General features: G+C 35.9%; 1 protein-coding gene across 3 annotated transcripts in view; it reads right to left on the bottom strand.

Moving 5' to 3' along the window:
• LOC100766244 (gamma-aminobutyric acid receptor subunit beta-2) overlaps positions 1–23,502 on the bottom strand; it is a 211,774-nt gene that overhangs the window by 17,559 nt on the left and 170,713 nt on the right. Inside the window, exons 6-9 of one of the 3 annotated variants that reach the window (XM_035448008.1) lie at positions 16,056–16,193; positions 14,057–14,209; positions 9,913–10,157; positions 5,221–5,334 (exon numbers count right to left, since the gene is read on the bottom strand). In XM_035448008.1, coding sequence (XP_035303899.1) covers positions 5,221–5,334; positions 9,913–10,157; positions 14,057–14,209; positions 16,056–16,193 — 650 coding nt within the window. Of the gene's footprint in view, positions 1–5,220; positions 5,335–9,911; positions 10,158–14,056; positions 14,210–16,055; positions 16,194–23,502 lie in introns of all 3 variants that reach the window. The other 2 variants (XM_035448009.1, XM_027425237.2) reach the window with 2 other exon arrangements.

Raw genomic sequence — 23,502 nt, 5'->3', positions numbered from 1 at the left:
CTACTCTGTCCTCCTGTTCTAACTGTTCAAAGTCATAGTTACCATTTGCAACTACCAGCTGCTCTTTCAAGAACTTTCTGCCTGCCTTCTGGTATAATTCTTAAGACCACCACTTCATGACCAAACTGCAAAAGGGGATTTTGGCGATCACTAACCTTCCACTGCAAACACACACTACTAAAAATGAGTCTTGGGGCTTGAAGTATAGGCTGTCTCCAATCAAAGGTGAAGCTGGATCCATCAAGCTAGAACTCTCTGTACCCTTAAGCCACCAAAATAGAGATTGCCATGCTCTAGGAGCAATTCTTTGATAAATATTTTGTGAACTATCATCACATCCACGATGTTTGTTCCAAATCTGTATTCTTGTGAGACGTTCTATGCTACTCTGCCGAAGGCAATTAGAAACAGAACAAAGTGCAGCTGAGATACTGTCACAGGGACAAAACTCATGTGTTTGGTTTCAGTTAGACCAGCATTCTCAAGTAATCCCTTAGCCTTAAAAAGAGTCACTGAGTGTAGAACTGTGACTACTAGAGATTATGAAGGTGTGAGCTTTAGGGGGTGAGAGAAGGAAGTTAGATAATGTGTAGTATTCACAGACAGAAGGAGGAAGCTCTAATACCCCACACACAGGGATGTGACAGTTCATGGTCACCTTGTATGTCGTTGGAAGAACTAGAAGAGAACTGGAAGGTTCCTAGAATTAAATAGTGAAAAAGTATTAGAACATTAATTACCCTAGTTTAAACAGAGCATATTGAAGACATGTATTAGATAATCATAGTGCACTTCATGGATGTTTCCAATAACAATAATAGTCTTTGCTCCCAGCCTGAGAAAACGTAAAATACTCCATGAAGTAGTGTTTTTATATGCGCACTTGATATTACAGCATGCTCTCAAGGAGGCAGCTGAGCCTGACTGCCTTCCCTTCTCTTGACTCAGTTCAGCCCACACTCCTCTTTAAGGTATCCTTTGACTCTAGGGAGGAAAGCTGCTGGAGCTCATCCATCTTCCAGAAATATCTATACTCAGAGCTGGTAGAAGTGAGGAAAATAGACAGCTTGTTTATTGTCCAGAGAGATTTCAAAAATCATGTCAGAGTCCATTTTTGTTTTTTTTTCCCTAGGTACCCTTTGCTAAAATTAAATAAGCATCAAGCTATCTTGCAAACCTCATTGTAGCACAGGCCCTATCAATCCTGAATTTCCTCAGGAACATGAAACTTGCTGGAGGTGCTGCATTTTTTTCTTGTTGTGAAATAATTCAATATTAATAGGAAGGTGGTTAATAAAAAATTGATGCCAGCTGTTGATCCCCAGAGCTGCTCATGGAACACACATTCTTTCCTTTTCTTTATTTAATAAACATTTCATAAGCCTTTCAGTGTTTTCTCAGGAAGAAATTTGTTTCCTGGCAATAGAAACTTTACCTCATTTTCTATAATCTGAGACTCTATCAATGTGAAATAATTATTGTAAAATAACTCATGCATGGATAAATGCAGGCATAAGAAAGAATGAGGAACTAAATATTCATGTTATGTGTGCCTCACTATAAGTTCAGGAGTTTTAAGAGGTTGATCATTTGTTTTAAAGTTGAACGCTATCAGACGATATTAATTTTCTTTCTTTTGGAGATACAATTGTCCAGTTTGCCAAGTTATCTTTCATTTATAGCCAATAATAGATGCTGAAGTTTCATGAACAGTCTTTTTTGTGTCTACAGGGGGAGAAATTTTACACTTTTTCAACTTTTATGCATATTATCCTTGTACATCAAGATAACACACATCTTAAAGTTAGCTTGGGTCTTCTCTGGAAATAACTAATGATTTATCCTTCCATTGCTATTCATTATTTAAATAAATCTATAGTTTATAGACTTTTAATAGGATTTTGCCCTTACTTATTTGTAGTGAACTTCTAGATCAGTTATAAGTTTTCATTCCTGCTATGTCCTGCAAAAATTTTAGTACAGCTGAAGTTAACCAAATTTTAATGTTTGAAAGGATTTCTTGTGGAAACTGTCTGGGCTAGATGTTCTTTTTAAGGTGGGGGATTACCTTTTTATAGTGATCCTATTAGTTTTAGTTGATGCAAATGTAACATTCTACACACATTTTCTAGCCTCTACAACTATCGATTCCGATCCGTGCCCTCCCCCCATTTCCTGAGTGTGTGTGTGGGGTGTGGGGTGTGTGTGTGTGTGGGGAATTTGTATATGTCCCTGTGTCATGCTTGTGTGAGATAATCAGAGGATAACTTGTAGCAATACTTTCTCTTCTTATACCATGTGGGGCTTGGAATTAAACTCAGGTTGTCAGCCTTGGCTACAGTGCCTCAATCTACCACCCAGTTCTTCCCTTAATCCCCTCTTGTTCCCTTTCTCATCTTTTGTGTCTTCTCCATTTTAATCTCCATATAAATTTTATCATAAAAATAATCTTGAGATGTAACTTTTCTCAGCTAGATTCTTCCCTCCTCCCCCATTTTTGTCTCTTTCTTGTTGGCCTCTTCTCCTCCTGACCTCATTTACCTCTTCCAGTGTTTCTATGCTGTTTCCTGGTTTGAATTCTTCATCTTGATTCATATTTTGCTACCGTGTTTTCCTATTTGCTTATCTGTACCTTAGGTAGATTTCTCTGAACTCTGTTTGCATTAACCCTGTCTTTATTTACATATATTTGATGTTCAGTGCTTCAGTTGGAGGCAAGTGTTGCTTTTGTTTGTTAGCTCTACTTTTCAATTTCTGTTTTATTCCATATGACTTTTTAGACAGAAGATAAAATAGATCTAGGGTTATTTTAGTCTTCCCTCTCTGTAATGCTTAATTGGGCAGAATAAAATGTGTGCTTTCTGTTTTTTTTTCTTCTCATTTTAATGGTGAAATATACATATGACACACTTCTTTATGGTGACACATAGAGCAAACCACAAACAGAACAATATAGGGAGTGATATGTAAATAGTTGTCATTTCATTCTGGATCCAAAGTGTTCTATTTCTATATCAGGAATTAACAGTGTACAAAGTATGTCAGCAAGATGATGCTCATTTTACAGTTGTTTGTAGTAGACACTCCTCAGGATTTGGCATTCAGTATAAAATATTGCCACCATTAATTTGATTTATACTTGAAAATGTGAAAAATTAGTGATCTATCTGATGATAGAAGATGATTATCTCTAAAAAAGAACAGCACTAAGCTTGAAGCAAAGGCAGTGTTAATGATGGTTATACCTGTGGGGGGAATACAGGTGTTTGCCATTGTTAAATCTCTGCCACCATCCCAATATTACTAGGCATTTTTAATTGATAACTGGGTGCTCTTAGCCTGGTACTGTATACATCCTTAGAATAATTACCTCAGTCATCTTAGCAGTTCCATAAGGCAGAAATTAGTAACTTCCATTTTCTGCCAAAGAACTTAAAACATTAGAATATCCAGTGTCCACAGCTCAGGAAGACAATAACACAATGTAGACCCTTTCAGTCTGATTATAAAAATTCAGCCATTTTACTGCCTCTCGTGATTGCCAGAAACATCTTGATTATTTAGCATGTTACAGCTCTAATTTAATAAAGCTATTTAAAACCCTCAGTAAATTATATTTCAAATTTTGACTACAAACTTAAAACAAAGACTTTAAGGAGAGAACAGAGATATATCTGGGAAAACACACAAAATCATAAAACATTGAACTTCATACTTAATTGTATACTGTTGCTCATTTTCTTTAACCAGGTGTGTGAAACCAGATCTTGAAAAACAAGGGTCTTGATCATTTACTCATAGAGTATTTACTCTTTCAAGCTATCACTCAAACAACTTGCAATAAGAGGCCAAATTTCTTCATAGTATTCTCATGGTGATAGGATGTTCTGAATTTTCTTGGTGTTTCATCCAATCATCAGACTAATAATAATAATTCAATTAGGTTTTTTTTAAAATGCAGCATTCTTCAAACATCATTATAATAGTCTAAATACCAACTTCCATAGTACTGCATTCAAAGTGATTGCCATTCCTCACAGAATGGTGCTGGATCAAAGCAATCTACTTTCATTTCAACAAGAGTTTGATGTTTAAAAGTCACAGCAGAAACAACACAATCATGATCGCATGAAAGCACAGATGCCATAGGTTCCAGAATCTTGAACAGATCAAGATGAAAACAAGGATTGATAAACTCTCAAATGTCCCAATTCCAGAACATATTGCCATTTCTCAGGTAAATTCCTAACAAGCAATGGAAATTATAAAAGCAATGAAGTACCAAAACAAAGATGCCATCTAATATAGCACTCACACCTGCAACCAGCACAAAGACCAAAGAAAGAAGTGTCAGTACTATTGAAGCCAAAGTATTCCAACATACAACGTGGGAACCCCCAGGCATCAAGTCCTCGAAGGAAATGTTGAAAAGCAGTCAGTATCACTTCATCTCCATCAGGAAATGAACATTAAAACACAAAATCAAAATGTGCCAACAGGCTAGTGGTGTATGATCAAGTAGAAAGCTGAGGGTTATTGTACTCTTTCTCTTCCTCTTATTTGGAAGGTAATATGATGGACTGTTTATCAACCGAGGTCACAGACATGGGGATTCAGAACCCCAGCTCTAAGTATTAGGAAAAATAGACTGAAACTTGATTAATTACCAGTTTTGAGACAGAATACTTTCAATTAGTGTCTTTATCTCTCATGACAATAGCGCCAGGCCTGCCAAAATAATGCTTATTTATAAAAGTAGATAACAATAAAGCAAGGACTTGATGCAAATGTAACAATCTTGGTTACAAATAACCTAGGGCAGAACATAAAGGTTCTGAATTCTAATATTCCAAACAACAGAAGAAACGTTTAACTTCTTACTCACTCAACTGTTCAAAACACCCAACACTAAAACCAAGGAAAGCCAAGCTATATCACGATACTACAATCTTTTCATATAAACAATAGGCATGTACAAATGCAGCCTACTTGCTTTGTTCTCTAGAATTGCAATAATTTCTCAAATCTGATGCCCACACAGCTGTATTATATTGAATACTCAAGCAGGTCTTAAGAGGAGATTTCTCTTAGAGTCAAATGTAGGGGCACATGCCTATGGATTATCTTTATGGATGCCAAACATTATTTTAAAGGGAACAGCTAAACAAATTTGTTCCAAACAGAAATTGAAATAAATTGATTAAAAACTGGCTATCTAACCGTATATAGAGGGAAATCGTAATTGGTAGTCCATCTAGTTGGGGAGAGGTTTCCAGTAGGGTCCCACAAGGATCGATACTGGGTCCCATTTTGTTTAATATCTTTATAAAAGATCTGGAAGACAAAGTAGAAAATGTGCTAATTAAGTTGACTGATGGCACTAGCAATTAAGGTGAGCTTGGTATACATAAATGCTATTGGTCTTCAGAAAGCATAAAGAAAAAGACCAATACTAATGGAGAATGGGAGAATGCTGATTAGTTGGTTTCAAAAGAATTTTCAAAGTTAATTCTAAGCAGTAGGTGTGCATTGAAAAGGTCTTAGTTGCTTTGCATTACAAAAGATTCAGCAAAGTCATAAGGATAATATAGAGTCACAACACCCTAATGTAGAATAAAGAACATCAAATGGGGATCCTTTTTGGAAGAGTTTTATTTAGAAAATTGGTGGCTGTAGGTTTAACAATACGAAAAGCAGACTGGAGGGATTTCAAGTGTGCAGTAACCATGGCTGAAAAAGCAAGAATGACTAGATTCTCAAATATACAAATACTTAGCAACTAGCAGAAAAAGAACTCAGGAAAGCACACAAAGCAGAAAGCAAGGAAAGGTGTGTGTGTGTGTGTGTGTGTGTGTGTGTGTGTGTGTGTGTGTCTGTGTGTGTGTGTGTGTGTGTGTGTGTGAAAACTTTAGCCATGAATGCAAATCAGCCAAAAGCAAATTCTATCATAAACACACACACACACACACACACACACACACAAACACACCTAACCTCCAAGGACACACAGATAGGCTTTGCTCACACCAAGATAGATTTTGCATATTTTTCTCATTTTGGGGGTTTGGGTATATCATATGTTTTGCATTAGTGTAGAAGACACATGGGGAAAATATCAGTAGGTCTCATGCTGGTTTGAAGTTGATTTTGAATTCTTAGTAGTTTACCCTATAGATTGTTATGTAAGGAGAGGTGAAAGGGACACTGTTTGAAGTTGATTTTAAATTCTTAGTTTACAGTATAGATTGTTACATAAGGAGAGGTGAAAGACACACTGGTTTGAAGTTGATTTCAAATTCTTAGTAGTTTACAATATAGGTTGTTACATAAGGAGAGGTGAAAGAGACACTGGTTTGAAGTTGATTTTAAATTCTTAGTAGTTTACAATACAGATTATTACATAAGGAGAGGTGAAAGAGACACTCAGTTTTGGATTTTCATGAGCAAGTTGCTGGAGTTTAAGTTGAGTAAGCTGATTGCACAGATGGACTAATGTGGAGAGAGAGTTGTAATTTTCTTTTGTTTTTGTCAGTGCTGTGAAGCCTACACTAATTATGGTCTAGGAGACCCAGAGCAGGTACTAGGGCCTTGGCTAACTTTCCTATGCAATTGTAACTATTGTGTGTTTTCCTTATTCGCTTTGGTTTCTTAGTTAAGTGACAGGATGAGAAGTGCTTTAAAAGCTGAAATATATTTTCAAAAAGTAACAGCAACTGATAAAGAGAAGAAAAGAAAATCCAGAAGCAACCTCATCTTTCCCTTTTGACCTTCCCTGTCTCATTCCACCCTGACCTTGTGACTCTGCAGTTTAAAAATCACTGCAGCTGAACAGACCCAGTCTTTCCATTTCTAGGAAGTCATCAAAGCAGGGGAAAAAATCTAATCCCTCTCCTAGCAGCTGATTCTTTTCTTTGCTGGAGGAGATAACAATACTTAGTTGATTATGTGTCCAATCTTGGGGAGAAATAACCTTAGAATTATGCTTGAAAAGAAGGGACATTTCTGATAAGAAATAGTGGCATTATGCATGATACCAGCACAAAAGAAAGGATTGCATAATCAGAACTCAATATGGATCTCCTCTGACCTTTCATGCTGGGTTGAAAGGAAAGTCAGTATCTTAAATGCTACATGGGCATCTTTTTGTCTTAATCTAATCAAAATGATGTGTTGCCCTATGAAATGACTGACAGAATTTGACACAATAGGTTTGCTATAAATTTTATAGCTAACAACCTTTGAAAAGATGATACTCTTGCTGTAATCATAATTTCTAACATACTTATATTCGTTTTTTTTTTTTTTAGGTAATACTCTACTTTGGTGATGGAAAATCAAGCCAATCAGTACTAATTGGTATGTAGATGGGTTATTTAGTATGAAAGAAGTAGTGTTTAAAATATCATTTTTATTGACACATACTACTTAATGAATGACTAGGACTCTCTTACCCTCTTTGTACATAATCATAATAATACTCAAATAATTTCTTCATAATAACATTATGACAAAAGAATTTACCCTACTTTACAGATGAAGAATTGAAGGCCAGACTGGTTGACTCCTTCTATTGTCACATATGGCCAAACCTGATTGTTTCAAAATTTGATGTGGAATTATTGTGCTTGATAGCTTTACTGGGGTTCTGATCAAATGCAATGGTCAAACTATGAGGTTAAAGAATAAGAAAACCAACTCAAATATATTATTTGGGGGCAAGGGGAAAGGTCACTTTCTTCAGGTCTGAAGTAGGAAGGTCGGGTGCTCTGGGCCAGATGATTCTGCAGCATGAGAAACTATTCTGGGTACTATGGGATGTTTACTGACACCCTTGGGTGCCACTCATGAAACACCAGTAACAACAGTCATTTTCTAGCTTGACAAACAAAACAAAACAAAACAAAACAACAACAACAACAAAAAACAAATGTCTCTAGACATTGTCAAACTTCTCTGGGAGACAAACTGCCCTGTTTTGAGAACCACTGTACTAGGAGCTGCCTTGGCATTCTTCTGTTGTCAAAAACTGCACTGTGCCCACCATCAGCCAGTAGGATGGACTTTTCATTATTGAAAAGTGCCTATCCCGTGAGCTTTTCTCTGCTTCCATCTGGAAACAATTGAATTTAAAACTTTGTAAGGCTCCTTTAGGTTTCATTTATTTAAAATCTCCATTGATTCAATCTTAAATTTATCATTTAAATGCAAATTAGTATGAAAAGACCAGGTAGATGAAGGTGAAAAGGGATCAAATGTTATCTTATTAAATCAGTCTTGCATTAGACAATTGTTTAAACTCATTTCAAACCCTAGTCTTAGGAGACAGTTTTATTTAGTATTCTTTCTGTTATCTGTACTTAGGATACAATAGTTGGTAAATCATGAAAAGGATTTAACAGTACTCTCATTTGTCAAATTCAGAAAGCCATTCCATTAGGCTGGCTGTTTGCTGTCTACCAGCCTAAAAATTCCAGCTATGGAATACTTGATCACTGGTAATAAATCGACAGTTCCTAGATTCCATGCTTATTGACTTTCAGAGATTACAAATAAAATCTAACATTATAAATATCATCTTCTGAGGAAGAAGAGTCTTTAATTAAAAAATAGTCTATAAACAAATATCAGACCTATGATTAAATTGGGAACACGACTCAGGATTTTCCTTGGAGTGGGCTACAAGCAAATTCCAATGGTGGAGGTCACTTGTGTTCTATCCTTGGAATTAAACTGAACTCAAAAACATTAAGATGTCAGTGACCTAGTTAATTAATGTTATGTATAATAAGTACAGGTGGTTTAAGCACATTCTTCATCTCCAAGATATCAGCGTGAACTATTTAATGATTCCCATATTACATACTATTTCATAAACATTACAGCAGATGTTAAGTGAAAACATTATTTTATCTCAAAAAGTTCAAACTTGGAAATTGAAGATATGCTCATAATTATTCTGTTTATGGCAGAAAGCACTGCAATAGCAAGCCAGGTGAAGTTACATTTGGACCAGAGATGCTTCATTCCACTGAGACTGCTACTAAAACCTGGAAGAGAAAATTTCTAAACAAGAAAAACCCAGTAAACCTGTAAAATGTATGATGCCCAGACATAGGAGATACCCAGGATTCAGTCTTCCAAAAATTCTCTTCAGGAGATTTCACTGAGATGAAAATCTGTCTTCAAGATGAAACAGTGTATAAGGCTGTGCAGGAAGTCTTTTATCCTGCTTGACTTAATGAAGATGGGTGCTGGAGGGGGGTTGCTCATACAGGGAAGTACACTGGGGTAAGTGGTACATGGGCATGGCATTAAGTAATCTGCGTCACTTGAGAAAATTACTCCTCTTTTCCCTACTTTTTCTTATCATTTTGATTACTTGGAGGGGAAAAACATCTCAAGTTGTTGTTGGTAGGTAATTAACACATTTTTGAAGTTGTTTATTTCTATTTTAAATCAAAGAGAATGTGGATCTCACATCCAGAGCCTTCATTTAGTAGTATAAGCTACAGTTTAATAATCAGTTTTATTTTATATTTAAGGTCAGGTACCAGCAAGTACTACTGAGTAAGCTGAAATTAAGTCTTCTTTTTAAGTAAATTTAAAAGAATAAGTAAATTTAGAGAAATGTAAATTAATTAAGCATACAATTCTCATGTATAGAAAAACAGCCTGTGTGGTTATCAGGTAATAAAGTTTGAGCATCCCTACTGTTAACAGAAAGGGCACCTAAGCATGGGTGATACATTTAGGGAGTCAATTTTTGTCTCTCATCTGTTAGCTATGTAATTTTGGGAGGATATTACCATTCCCTTCTCCAGGCCCGTTTCTCTATGTCTTAGGAAGCCTATCAAGTGCTATAGAATTACTCCAAGAGCATAAGCAATGAGAACTGTTTCCCTGTAAATGTACCTTGTTGACATCCAGACGCATCTTTTCATTGTTGGCATTAGCAGCTTTCTCAGCTGCTTTCTTTTGACGCTGGGGTCCTCTCCCAAAGAAGATGTAGTTGACCAAAGCATATTCCAGAAGGGCCATGAAGACAAAGACAAAGCACCCCATTAGGTACATGTCGATGGCTTTTACATAGGGGATTTTAGGGAGAGTCTCCCTGAGGTGGGTGTTAATTGTGGTCATTGTTAGGACAGTTGTAATACCTGGAAAAAAAGAAAAGAGGAGAAATTAGAGTAATAACATTCATGTTTCCTTACTGTTCTCACAAAAGCTGGAAAAGCCAGTAGTATTTGTTTATGTATACTGATATATTTGATGGAGATTTATCATGCAGCAGCCTAATGGCCCTCCCTGGATATATGCATAAGTTCACTTACAGTGAACATGAATTGTTATGAGAAATTTCCTTTAATTCTATTTTTCCATTTGTAGCTATTAATGAAGTTTGGGGTTAGAAATATGACTTAAATATTATGATATACATGTATGTCTTTGGCTAAGTTAGTATAGAGATGACCCTAGTTCAGATTCCTGATGTGTCAGGGACAAGACTGTAGATTATAGGGGTGCTTTCTGAAGAATGAGTGAGTGTTTCCCAGGCAGCTGGAGACTGGAGATGAAAGGTTACCCAAGACTACAGAACATCATAGGTGAACAAAATTCATGTAAAGGTTGGTTTTGAGAGGGTTTGAGGGGGCTCTTTAACACGATTTCAAGATCTTCATAGATCTCTTAGAGAAGAATGGAGGTCAAATGAGGGCCTGCTAAATGAAAGAGAACACCAAATGCTGGCCAGATACAGACTGGGAAGCACAAATATGGGCACATTGAATTTAGGAAAATCACTCTGGTAGCAGTGTGAGGAATGGAGGGACACAGTATAAGGCAGGGACAAAGATTCCCAGTTAAAAGGTTTCCATGATGATCCATATAAACAATTAAAAGTGAAAGTAAAACTTCAGAAATAGTTCTGTGATCTATGAATACATTATACAGATGAAACACAAATTAGTGCAAACATTTAGAAGCTGAAAGCAGAGGGTTAAAGAAACAGGAACCAGAGTACTCTTGTTGAGTTGGACAGCTGAACACATGACACACAGATGTGAGACACAGACAAGTTATAGGTCCTTATTGGAAATGTCACTCTGGGTCAGGCTCTAATCTCTTGTCCAGTTAGCAGGGATCTCTAACAGTGGAGAGCAATTAGTCTCAAAGCTGTCACTGGAAGGTAAAATCACTCGGAGTTCAGAGTCCTCTATATGATACACTCCAGCTTTGTAGCAAAATAGTGATGAGAAAACAGAAAAAACACAGAGGCAACAGTCACACAGATGGGAAGTTGTACTGACACCATCTGAACCCAGATGCCATGAACCTTCACCTTCCCAGCTACCCTAAATAACATCTCAAAACTTTAATTTCATTTTCTAAAGACTTCTCTGGTGCCGTTTTCTCCTTTAATTCTGTCTCCTTAATGATTTTAATTTTGTTATTAGTAGAACCTTATGAGTAGTTACATGAAATTACTCTTGTCCCCAGTATTACTTTCAATAAGGTGTTTTCTGTCATATTTCACATGCTCTTTATTGTTTGTTTTGAAATTCTTTCAATTTTCTTTCACTCCTTGACATTTCTCCTACAGGTAATACTATATTATGCATTTACCAAACATGGCATTGCTGACTATTAATCATTTGAAAATAGTCATGTACCTAATAATAAGTGATTCAAATACGAAGGTATTTTAGGCATTTCTGTTGAAGCATTGATAAGTTACTTCTTTGTACAATAGATACTAGAATTTTATTTTATGAAAGCAGGGTTCATTGCTTCCAATTCTTAATTAGTGTTTTATGAACAATTATCTTTGCATAAAACAGCTCAGAGATATGACTACGTATCTATCTACCTTTCTCCAGTGGCTCTTTCAATGCTGAGGGGAGACCACCACAAAATTACTAAATAGAAATTGTGTCTGTGGTTAGTCTACACAGGCAGTTAATTACTCTAAGAACACACATGACAGAGACATAATTTATTCCTGGTAGTCACTGCTCCTGCCTCCCACTCTCACCATTGATCCATCTCAATCTAACCTCGCAGCATTCAATACTACTCCACACAGAACTGAAATTGTATCCTATCATTTACATATTAAGTGTCTCTACATCATGAGGAATAAAACCAAAGCTTTCAACCACACCTCTAAGTCCCTTCATGACCACTTAGTCTACCATCACCTACTGTCTTTTTCCTATGACTTCTCTCCAGTCTTCTGCAGGGTCCCACTCATATTCCTGTTTGTTCCAACCCCTGAGCTTTTGTCAGGGGCTTGGACTATCACCACTCAGATATTTTTCTGGATCATTATTTTCTTTAAGTCTTTTCTCCTGAAGCAACTGTTGAGTGAGGTCAGCCTTGATCATGATAACACTCTCAAGGCATAGATACAAAGTGTTCTTGCTGGTATCTGTCAACTCATGGGATGTTATGTTTTGTAGCTCTTCACTTTCTTATTTTCTATTTTTTAAAAAATTGGTATCCAGAGTTTTAGGTTTATTATGACATTTTCAAACATTATTTGTATTGCTCGTTTTCCATCTTCTCCTCCAGTCCTCTGTCCCACTGTTACCTATCCACTCTACTACCCAACTTTCTGCTTTCATATATACTCTGTCGCTCTCTTTCTTTTCCTCAGCAACTCTTTTTGTCCCCGAATCATTACATTTCCAGCTTCATTTACACTCGTGCACATACTTGTACATATAAACATTATAAGTTATGATTTTCTTTCTTTCTTTCTTTCTTTCTTTCTTTCTTTCTTTCTTTCTTTCTTTTTGGTTTTTCAAGACAGGTTTTCTCTGTGTAGCTTTGGAGCCTATCCTGGCACTCACTCTGGAGACCAGGCTGGCCTCGAACTCACAGAGATCCGCCTGCCTCTGCTGGGATTAAATGCGCGTGCTACTAATGCCCGGTGAAAAAGTTATGGTTTTCAAAAGTTAAAAAGGTGACATTTTTCTTTCTGATAACATCACTTAATATAATTTCCAGATTAATCAAATTTTCCTCAATTTTTTTACAATTAAATAAAGTTCCCTGTGTATTAGGATCACATTTTCATTATGCATTCTTTTCTTAGTAGTCATTGAGGCTGCTTCCATGTCCTTGCTGTTAGGACTCTTACCTATCTTTTCCTGCTAGAATGTAACTTTCAGAAAAGGAGAAATGCATTTTCAGTACCTCATTGTGTCAGCACATGTTAGATGCTAAGCAATTGTTTTTGGATGCAAAATGAATGGTTTTCATGCCAGTGTAATGACTGAATTGGGATCTTATGATGAAGTCAAACAATCCCTTATTTTAAAGGGAATAGTCAGAAATGTAAATAGTAAAATCTGTGCAAGAGGTCATACATTTTATGTTACTTAAATATCATAAAAATGTTTATGAACTGTAATTTATTCATATCTGGTGTTATGACAGAAAAACAAATCAGGCATATGATGAACAATTCTACAGTGGATGTCCCAGTATTTTGACTCTTTTGTCTCCTGTCTTCTACATCCTGCCTTGAAGCATGAATAAACCCTCAGAAAAAAATTTGCTTATACATTTGTTATATAGCAAATCTCCTTCCTGGGGTGGGGGATAAAGGAAGCATTTCACAGGAGAAGAAGCATGGAGACAGACTGAGCAATTATGCAAGCATTATTATGTGAAATACATTTTGATGAGACTATCAAACTGATGAAACCAATTTCATTACCAACAGCTCTGCCTTTAACTAATTTTGACATGGTAAAACTTTAATTTGTGTTTAATTGATTTAACGCTGAATCAGATGATCATCAAAGACTCACAGCTGAACTCTTGCAATGGGAAAAGTCCAGTCTTAATTGGGTGACCCAAAATTCTGGGTGAGGAAAGGAAAGTTCATGTTACACACACACACACACACACACACACACACACACACACACACACACACACACTAGAGCAAAGGAAAGACAGGGAAGAGGGAGATAGAGGACATGCAGAGAAGGAGGAGAGGGAGATAGGAAATGGAGAGAGATGACTCAATAGTTTGCCAATGGCCTACCTAATGCAACTCGTGCAGCAGAAGCATCATAGTTAATCCAGAAGGAGACCCAAGAGAGGATGGTAATCAGAATGGACGGCATGTATGTCTGCAAGATGAAGTAGCCAATGTTTCTCTTCAGCTTAAAGCTGAGGGACAATCTGGGGTAAGAACCTAGAAAGGCAATTTGAGAGCATCATCATTATCCATCAATATCTATAGGGTAAGGCCCATAAAAACTTTGTACTTCTTCCCTAAATGTAGTTTTAGCTACTGGTGAGGAGCATATTTTTCTTGTAAATCCAGTTTGAGATCCCATGTGTTTTAATGAGCAGGAGGACTCAAGCGTGGAATATATCCTGTTCTTACAAACAACTAAAGAATCCTTGTTCTTCCTGCTCAGCCTCATATATTACATCAAAGGCATTCATTCTCTGCAACTGTGAGGACAATGCAATTTGGAGCAGTTACTTGGTCCCCTGTTTCAATTCTTTCTTACAACATTTAGCCTGTATTTTTTTTTAGCATAAGAATAAGGCTGTAGGCTCTAATGGCAGTAAAAGCAACTTCAGAAACCACAGGAGGCATCTTCCATTTGTGATCAGCACCCAAGTAGCTGCATGGGTTTTCACAGTATACAGCCTTTTCTTTTCTTATCAATTTAATTGCTTGTGTTATAGTCTAAAGCAGTGGTTCTAATACTATGAGTTACAATTCCTAGAGGCATCAAAAGACCCTTTCATAGGGGTCACCTAGACCATTGGAAAACAGACAGAAGTTGACATGACTATTCAGAAAAGTAGCAAAATTACAGCTATGAAGTAGCAATAAAAATAATGTTATGGCTGGTTCCCACAACATGAGAGGCACTTAGGAAGGTGGAGAAACACGAGTCTAAGGTAAAGAAATCACTCAAGAAAATGTAGAACATTACCACTTTTAAATAAGGTTTATGGGATGTAAGGAATCAGTGCCATCCTAAGGACATAGCTCTTAGTATACACTAGGTTTCCAAAAAAACCCAATCAACAAAACACCCCATCCCAATATCAAACAAAACAAGTTTCTTAGATTTGAGTCCTTTGATTGTGAAACTCTGGGGAGTTAACATTACAAAGAATACATACAGCAGTGTACAGTCTTGGAGTGTAAAAGGTTCACATTGTAAAAGTCAGGAGAGACAAAGAAGTCCTTTACACCCAGTTATAGGGATTTGGAAACCTCAGACTTATGGAAAGCTTCTGGGCTGTTTTTTCCACCTCACTTAAGCTAGAGCCAACTTTGTATTTTCACTAAGTCAAAACACAGCTTTTGCTCGAAGTGGTTTACAGTTCTACAAGTTTCTGAATCCTTAGCAGAAAGTCGATTCTCCAAATCTACAAGAGATAGGGTAAGCTATTTATGTGACTATTGGAATAATTTCAATAAGAAAACAGCAAAAGGAATATTCCAGTAAGCTTATTACTTCTACTGAAGCAGTTTCTAGAAAATGAATGCCTTCTTGCATCCTTTGTAGGTGAGCTCATGCAGCCACCCACAATATCACAGATGTATGAAATAAGGGAACCAGGTCATCTAAACATTTGGAATGCCTTAGTTTAAAAAGAAGGTGGAGCTAATAAAAATCCCATCATATAAAGAAAATGTGGCTTTGTAGGCTACTGTCTTTAGAGGATGCCATGCTTTAGTAATAGGTTCTATATGAACTGTCCTTTGCAAACTATGATTGGAGAAAATGTGCTAAAATACCAATCTGATCCAACTCTTCCTTCCTCCCTCTTTCTATCATCCCTCTTATCTTTGGCAAATGAGAAGTGAGGAGAAGGTCTGTTCTCTATTTTATATTTGCTTCCAGAATATACCTGTGTGTTTCTGAATGGCACAATGGGGCCACTTGGAAAATAGGAGTTGCAACATGGCTTCCGTATTGTTGGTTCCTAGGATACAGACCCAAGAAAAGGAATCCTGAAAAAATATGATGAAGTTTCTTTTGCTTAAACCCTTCCCTTTTGCTACAAACCTGTGGAGAAAACCACCTTCTTGGTGATAAGTTTATAATCTACGATGGAGAACTGAGGAAGCTCAATCTTCGTCACCCCTGTGACTGCATTATCATCACCACGCCAGTAAAACTCAATGTCGTCAGTTGTGTATCCATCTGTAAGAGGAAACACACATGAGTGCACAAAACAGTAAAAAACACAGCTGTTTCTGAAACCCTGTGTAGCAAATGGCCTCTGTATTTATCAGAACCTGCAATAATAGTATGATATGTGAATAGCAATCTAAGCATTTTCAAGTCTACTGAAACACTTCAGTCTCACACAACGTCATAAGGGAGGGTTCATTAGACCCACAGAGATGTCAAAGGCTGAGGAAAATAGCATAGCATCTTCCTCTCTGTTGTAGGAAGTAGTGCACATGAGGTTCAGATGTAATCTATGTGACTGTGAATCTTCTCCATGTATGAAACATAATCACATTATCACATCACCCTATATCATGAGTAAGGGATAATAAAAGCAGAAAAATAAAGTATTCAAGTGGTTAGTTAGTGTAGTGCTGAATGCCATCAAATATTCCCCTCTAATATAGAATATTTGAAGTGTAACATATTGGGTTTCATGTCAGTAAGGAAGTCATCATGAAGAAATGAATAGTTTTCCAATATTCATGTACCACATCTCCCCAAAACATCTCTGTTTTTCCCACTGAATATTTCTAAACCCTCAAAAATTCTACTGAGGCTAGTAGTTTCTTTTATATCTGAATGGATAATGTTCCTTAAAAATGCACAGTACATTCATTTAATAAATTAGTGCTAACATTTATTTAAAAATAATTTGTGGGACCCACAGGAAGTTCATCATTGGATATTCTCAGGTGAAATAATTCTGTATAATGAGGACATACTTTTACAATGATACTTCTAAGCCCCGAATCTTAACATATGAGCACAGAAACAAAGAATGCAATGAATATCACATATTAGACTGTAAACAGTGTTTACAGAGATACAAGCAACAGAAATCAGTGTATATTAACAATCAATAGATTCATCTAACAGTGCTCCAAACATATCCCTCAAGCAAATGCATGCACCATGTCTTTACATATGGCATGTGAAGATTTAACACATTCTGTCTTTAAAAATATTTTGTCTGGATAGCAGAATGTTACAAGTCTGAGAACTGGTCCCTAAATTGCAAAATCAGCAAAACAAATTAGAGACTGTTTAGGTTCCTTGCCTTTGATCTGTTATTAAATATTGTGGCACAGATAACCAGAATACAAGTCTTTTAACACTTAAAATAGATCATGATCAATAATCCACCTCTCTCTTTCCTGAAAATGAAGGAGTTAAATCTCTAAATATCAAAAGTAAATAAAGTAAAATCTATCATTTAAAACATTCCCTGTGTGTGTTTATATGTACAGGTTTCTGTGTGAATGCAAACATACACATGTGGTGCACATGTGAAGGTCAGAGGACCAACACAGGCATTGGTCTTTTAATGGGAGATGTCTTTCTGTATATATGTTTCTCTTACTGGTTGATGAATAAAACACTCATTAGCCAGGCAGGGAGATAGGTGGAGCTACCAGACAAGGAGAAGGCTGGGGAGAGAGGAGAGAGAGGCCTCTGAGAGACACCTTGCTGCCAAAGTAGTAACATGCTGGATTATGTGTAAGCCACAGCCTCTTGGCAATACATAGATGAATAGAAATGGGTTTATAATTAAGAGAGAGCTATCCAGTAAGAGGCCTAAGCCATTGGCCAAGCAGTTTATACTTCATAGAAGCCTCCGTGTGATTATTTGGGGCTAAATGACTGTGGGACCTGGTGGGACAGAAACCTCCATCTTCAGTCCTTGTCTTCTACCTTGTCTGAGATAGGTTCTCTTGTTTGTTCTGTCATATGGCAGACTAGCTGTCCAATGAGCATCTTGGGATTCTTCTGTGTCTGATTTCTCACTTCCATAGGAGTGCTGAGGGTACATACATCACTACTACATCTACCTTTACATAGGTTCTGAGGACTAGAACTGACATTTCCAGGCTTGCATAGCATGTTTTACCCACTGCCATCTCCCCATGCCAGAAAAAAAATATTGTGATAGCAATAGGATATTTTCCATTTTCTGAATAGATTACAGTTCACTTCAGATGATGGTGAATTTAAGGACATCTGAAGTTCCATCCATTCATAACTGCATATACATTTCTATTTGATGCACAAAGACAGGTTTTAAAATACAGGACTTAGCATTAGTGTGGCTCCGTCCACAGTGTAGGATTTTGTGAACTTTTACAATTTTTTTTTTTACTTTAAAACACCATGAACTATATTTAAACATAATTTTGGAGTTTGAATTAATTATACTTTATTAGTACAAGGAATGGAGATCTTTTTAAATGGAGTGTCTGTGTTCACATAAAACTTAGATTTGAAAGTAATTTCAAGATTTTACGTACATTCTAGTGGCACAATATCCTAACAAGTAGCGTGTCTCTCTCAAAAGACAAGGGCATTTTTTTTTCAATATTTCACTATTCCCAATGTTAGGATTTCATGGTCCAGACTGGTATCTCAAATGCAATCTAATTTATTGTTTGGTTTTTATACAGCTATGTCAGTTATGAGATAGTTCAGTCTTTGATAAAACAATTTACCATAAGAGAAAGGGCAATAGTTCCTAGAAGCAATCAACACAGGTACTTAGAAATGTATCCTAAAGTTGGACTTGTCATACATAATCATGAATGGGGGTATTTGTGAAACAAGAAGGCACAATTCTTATGCTGGGGGAGAGTTTAAGAAATAGTAATTACCTCTTATGGATCTAGTCAAGGGCTGTGAGGCAGATTCTAGACACTATCCCTTTTACTGAGATCCAAAACCTCAAAGACAATGAATCTGGGATTATCATCTCATGAGCATAGAAATCAAGATGCTTGATATAAGGACTTGTTTTTGCTCTGAAGTAAGCATCTTGGATAACTATATTTTGGGTGGAATGTGAAAACTTTGAGAACCACTTGTCTAGCACACAGAAATGATGATAATAACAACTACAACATAATAAATGTATTAAATGTGGCCTTTTATTCCCCTAGGAACTCAAAATAAAAATAATTTCTTATATCAATAATTATAGTTATTTTTACGGAAGGAGTATTTAATAACATTGTTTTAAGTTTTGACTGCCCATATTGTGAATGAATTATATTTATCCTAATATGAGGGCAGAAAAAAACTACCACTATGAAAGATTACATGATGTACTTAAAGTCACTTATCTGGCATGTGACTGAGTAAACAATAGTTGCTATTTTGCCCAAAGATTGCAGTCTCCCACTGTACAGGCCTGCTAGGGCACATAAAACAAGCAATATGTTAAAAAGAGGCAAAGTGCCCATTTTGTAATCTAAACAAAGAGTAAACAACTTCAAAGCAAATTTCCCATATAAAGGACTCAGGTGAGCTAATGAAGACCACTTCTACCTTTCCAGCTTCCTCTCCTCCCTCCCTTCCTCAGTGCTGATCATCTTCTCATTCATCAATGTGAATCTTACACATACATAGACACAGGAATTAGAAAATGGAAGGTATTTCAGCAAGATGGCATAGGCTATACTTGTTACTTGCTCACCTAGTGGAAATACTATTAAGAACAATGTCTGTTTGACTGTGGGTGGTAAGCAATACTTTCTGGAGAAAAGGCAATCAGTAAAATCATTAAGTTAATAAAATGATGGCTTAATGCACATGTTGATTTGAGTGGACAGTTATTTGTAACTATGATTTATCCAGGTATTTATATAACACACACACACACACACACACACACACACACACACACACACACACAGACACACACACACACACACACCTATTCTGGCTAAACATCTGTCTATGTACTAAATAAATATTTTGAAAATAGAGTTTAAAAATTTCATAAGAACATTTGAGGGCTGCCCAGAGGTTGTTTATCTTATATTTCCCCTGTGTCTTACAAAATTACTTTACCTTTATTTATTCTTCACTATCTCCTATACAAATTAGGATAATGATAGAAATAATAGCTACTTTATAGAAGTGCAATACAAGGAAAATCACTGCATGTTTTTTTTAGTATTTTACTATTTAAACTTTTAAATTCTTTTCAAATTTCACACAACATATTTTGATCAACTTTACTTTAGTTCTTCCCCTTACCTCTTCCCATACCTACTCTTGGAACTTTCTGTTCTCTTGTTTTATTTTAAACTTGATAAACCATTGACTCCAACTGTGTTATCCATATATTTCTGGATGTAGGTTCAGCTACTGGGGTGAAGACCTTCCTCCCGTAATTCATATAAATTCATATAACTGTTCAGGAGGGATAACATTAATTTTTTGATAAGCTTCAAATACTGGTGATTAAAAATAAATAATATCTATCTGCATGCCATCTTGTTGTGTGTTCTTTTACAGACACAAGGGAAAGTATCATGAGAAAATTAGTGATTTGACCACATTTGTACAACTGTCCTAAAACTTGGAACTGAAAGGAGGCATTTAAAGTCAATTTGATGCCCAAGAGTATGGTATAAAAAATGATGAAGCGATACACATATTTCTTGGCTACTGCTGCTCTTCAAAAGCCAAACTGTATTATTTTGGCTAGCTCGGGCTAAAATATTCCCAGTGAAAACAAATGCATTCTCTCTTTCTCAAGACAAAAGAACAGTAATATCTAACTGTGCTAGAGCAAGCAAGTTCAAAAGACAGTTCGATATACCGTGTAGGATTGGCATAAAACAGACCTAGTTTTCTCCTTCCTTTGAATTTTCACTAGAGGAATGTTTAGCAATCTCTCATAGTGATCAAAAACTAAGAGAAAATACATACAAATGTGCATGAACTGACTTTCATAGCATTCATAATGAAAATAATTAGATTTCCTTTAGAATACATAAGAAGGTAGCCATGTAATGATGTACTCCATTAATGTCTCACAAATCAAATTTACCTTTATATTTTAATTGTAGAATTCCTAAACCTGAGCCATTACATTATTTTTGTTGTATCATCAAAACCATAACCGGCATACTAATTGTACATGGGCTATGAATGCACAAAGCACAAATTGATTGCAATTTACCTGGAATGAAAGTTACATGAACTCACATTATGACATCACTTCTGATCAGGAATCACAGATATGTACATTTATAAATAAATGTATAGAAAGTATGAGTTGAAGACACTTTTGCTTCCAAATATCAGTAAATAAATGTATTTGTTACTAGAGATCTACAGAGTATGAATGCCACTTTTAAACAAAGATGCATAATAACTGAATGTATCCTTAAAAGTGTGACATTTTTTTATTACACAACATGGAATTTTAAAAAGTTTTTTTCTCTCTTTACAGTCAGTGTAGACATATTTTATTATTTATTAAGTCAATATTCAATTATATAATTTTACCCTGTACCTATATGTACCTATAGCAAGACATTAAACTATGGAGACCAATGAAAAGACTGATAAGTGATTAATTGCTGATACCACAATTCATTTTTGACAGTGGGACATTAAAGTGACTCAGTCTTCACTTAACTTATCTAAGCTTTGTTTCTCAGTAGGATTGGTAAATGTTTTCAGTTATTATCTACATTTGTATTTCACTGTCTATTATCATAATTAGTGGTTAGCAGTTGCTTTAACCTACTAGTAATATCCCGTTCCAACCAGTTGGCAATGCATAAGAATCATAATCAATGCTTTTGGGAAGTTCACAGTAGATATGAATTAGATATGAGTTCATTTGTTAGAGAATCATATTCAGAACCATCTGAACTCAAATTCCCTGCCTTTCAGGTTTATCAAAGAGCACTTTGAAAGCTTTTCAATTCAAACACTTCATTTCTAAAATTTTAGCATGTAACTAACTCCTTCTAAGTATTCATTTTCATGTGGTCAATATGAGTCTCTGAGGAACTGTTAGCAAATCTTTATTTCTGTTCTAAGAAACATTGCTCTTAAAATGAACTTCATGTGGAAAAGAGTCACAAATATTTGGCACAGTAAAGGAAAGGAAACCGTGAAATAAATAATCCATTTAACTTTAATTATCCCTATAATAGCTTAGACTTGTCTTTCTAGAAAAAAGAAGTATTTAAAAGCATCAATGCAAATGCAATCAATCCATTAAATGGTGAATGGGAATAGTTCACACATTGTAGGAAAACCATACATGGTCCTCTTACTAATGCCCACCAAGCCTCCAGAGAAGCATATGAGACTTATGAACTCTTAGAGTAAAAAGTAAACCTTTAGTACATTAAACATCCTTTTATCCAAATATGCTTCCCAGACAGAGAAAATATTTTAAATTAAAGAGATGGAACTGCCTTTTGTGGAGCAAAGCAGACAGACATTTCAGGGAAATAGCATGGGGAAACAGTTGCAAGAAAGCAAGCACCATTCTGACGTCTAAATCAAATGACCATAATTAAAGCCTATAATTACAATTGACTCTGACATATACACAGGTCTGAAAGTTGTGCAAAGCTACAAAACTGTGTAGAATCAATGCCAAAGCCACGAGGATTTTTAAGATGCAGCAGTGGCTTTTTAAAGTCAGTGATAAATATTGCTGAGACACTGAGTGATGTCTCTGACTATGTGTAGAATGTTCTGCACTCTTCTCTTTAAATGAACTGCTAGATGTAAGTGTTCTGCTGTAAAAAAATTTCTAGACCTCAAGCAGTTCAAAATTGGGAGAGAAGAGGTCATGCTTGATTGCGTAGTACCTACTTAGAAAGCATACTATAAGGTCATGACCCAACATTCATTCCTGCATCAAAGACGAGAGAGAGAGAGAGAGAGAGAGAGAGAGAGAGAGAGAGAGAGAGAGAGATTAATACTCATAAAATTCAAGTCTTATGTGTTATGAGGCTATAAAATCTATCATATTCATATTAAATGCCAAATGGTAGACTGTAAAATCCATTTCCTCTGGCAAAAAGTATTTTTTTATTTCCATATGGGTACAGAGTAGTTTTGTGATAATTTATGGAAATTTTGCTGTAGTGCATTTCTTGAAAGTTTTGTTATGTTTGGAGAGATGAAGTCATTAATGCAATGGTACAGATATAAAAACATTAAAAGATAATAAACAAAAATAGCCTTAGCCATCCATAATAGTAGTGGTGAATGTGGAAGCCAAATGGACAAGGTATAGCCTTAAGTTTTTTATATGGCCATGGCTTGAGTGTAGGTTGGGATTGGTTCTAGATATTAGGATTATACTTCCTGTGATAAAGGAGAATATTTGTTCAAATGCATGAGCTCTCAGGTTCAAAATAATACAGAAGATTCAGAAAAGTTTTGGCTTAAAAGATAGGAGAGTGCTTTTCAAACTTCATGTGAATAGAAATCACCTAGAAATCTTGTTAAAATGCAGACTTGA

The sequence above is a fragment of the Cricetulus griseus genome, chromosome 7 (genome assembly GCF_003668045.3).
Source record: "Cricetulus griseus strain 17A/GY chromosome 7, alternate assembly CriGri-PICRH-1.0, whole genome shotgun sequence".
Classification (NCBI taxonomy): Eukaryota; Metazoa; Chordata; class Mammalia; order Rodentia; family Cricetidae; genus Cricetulus; species Cricetulus griseus.
The sequence above is the reverse complement of the archived record's forward strand: the minus strand, read 5'-3'. Positions and strand labels throughout refer to the sequence as shown.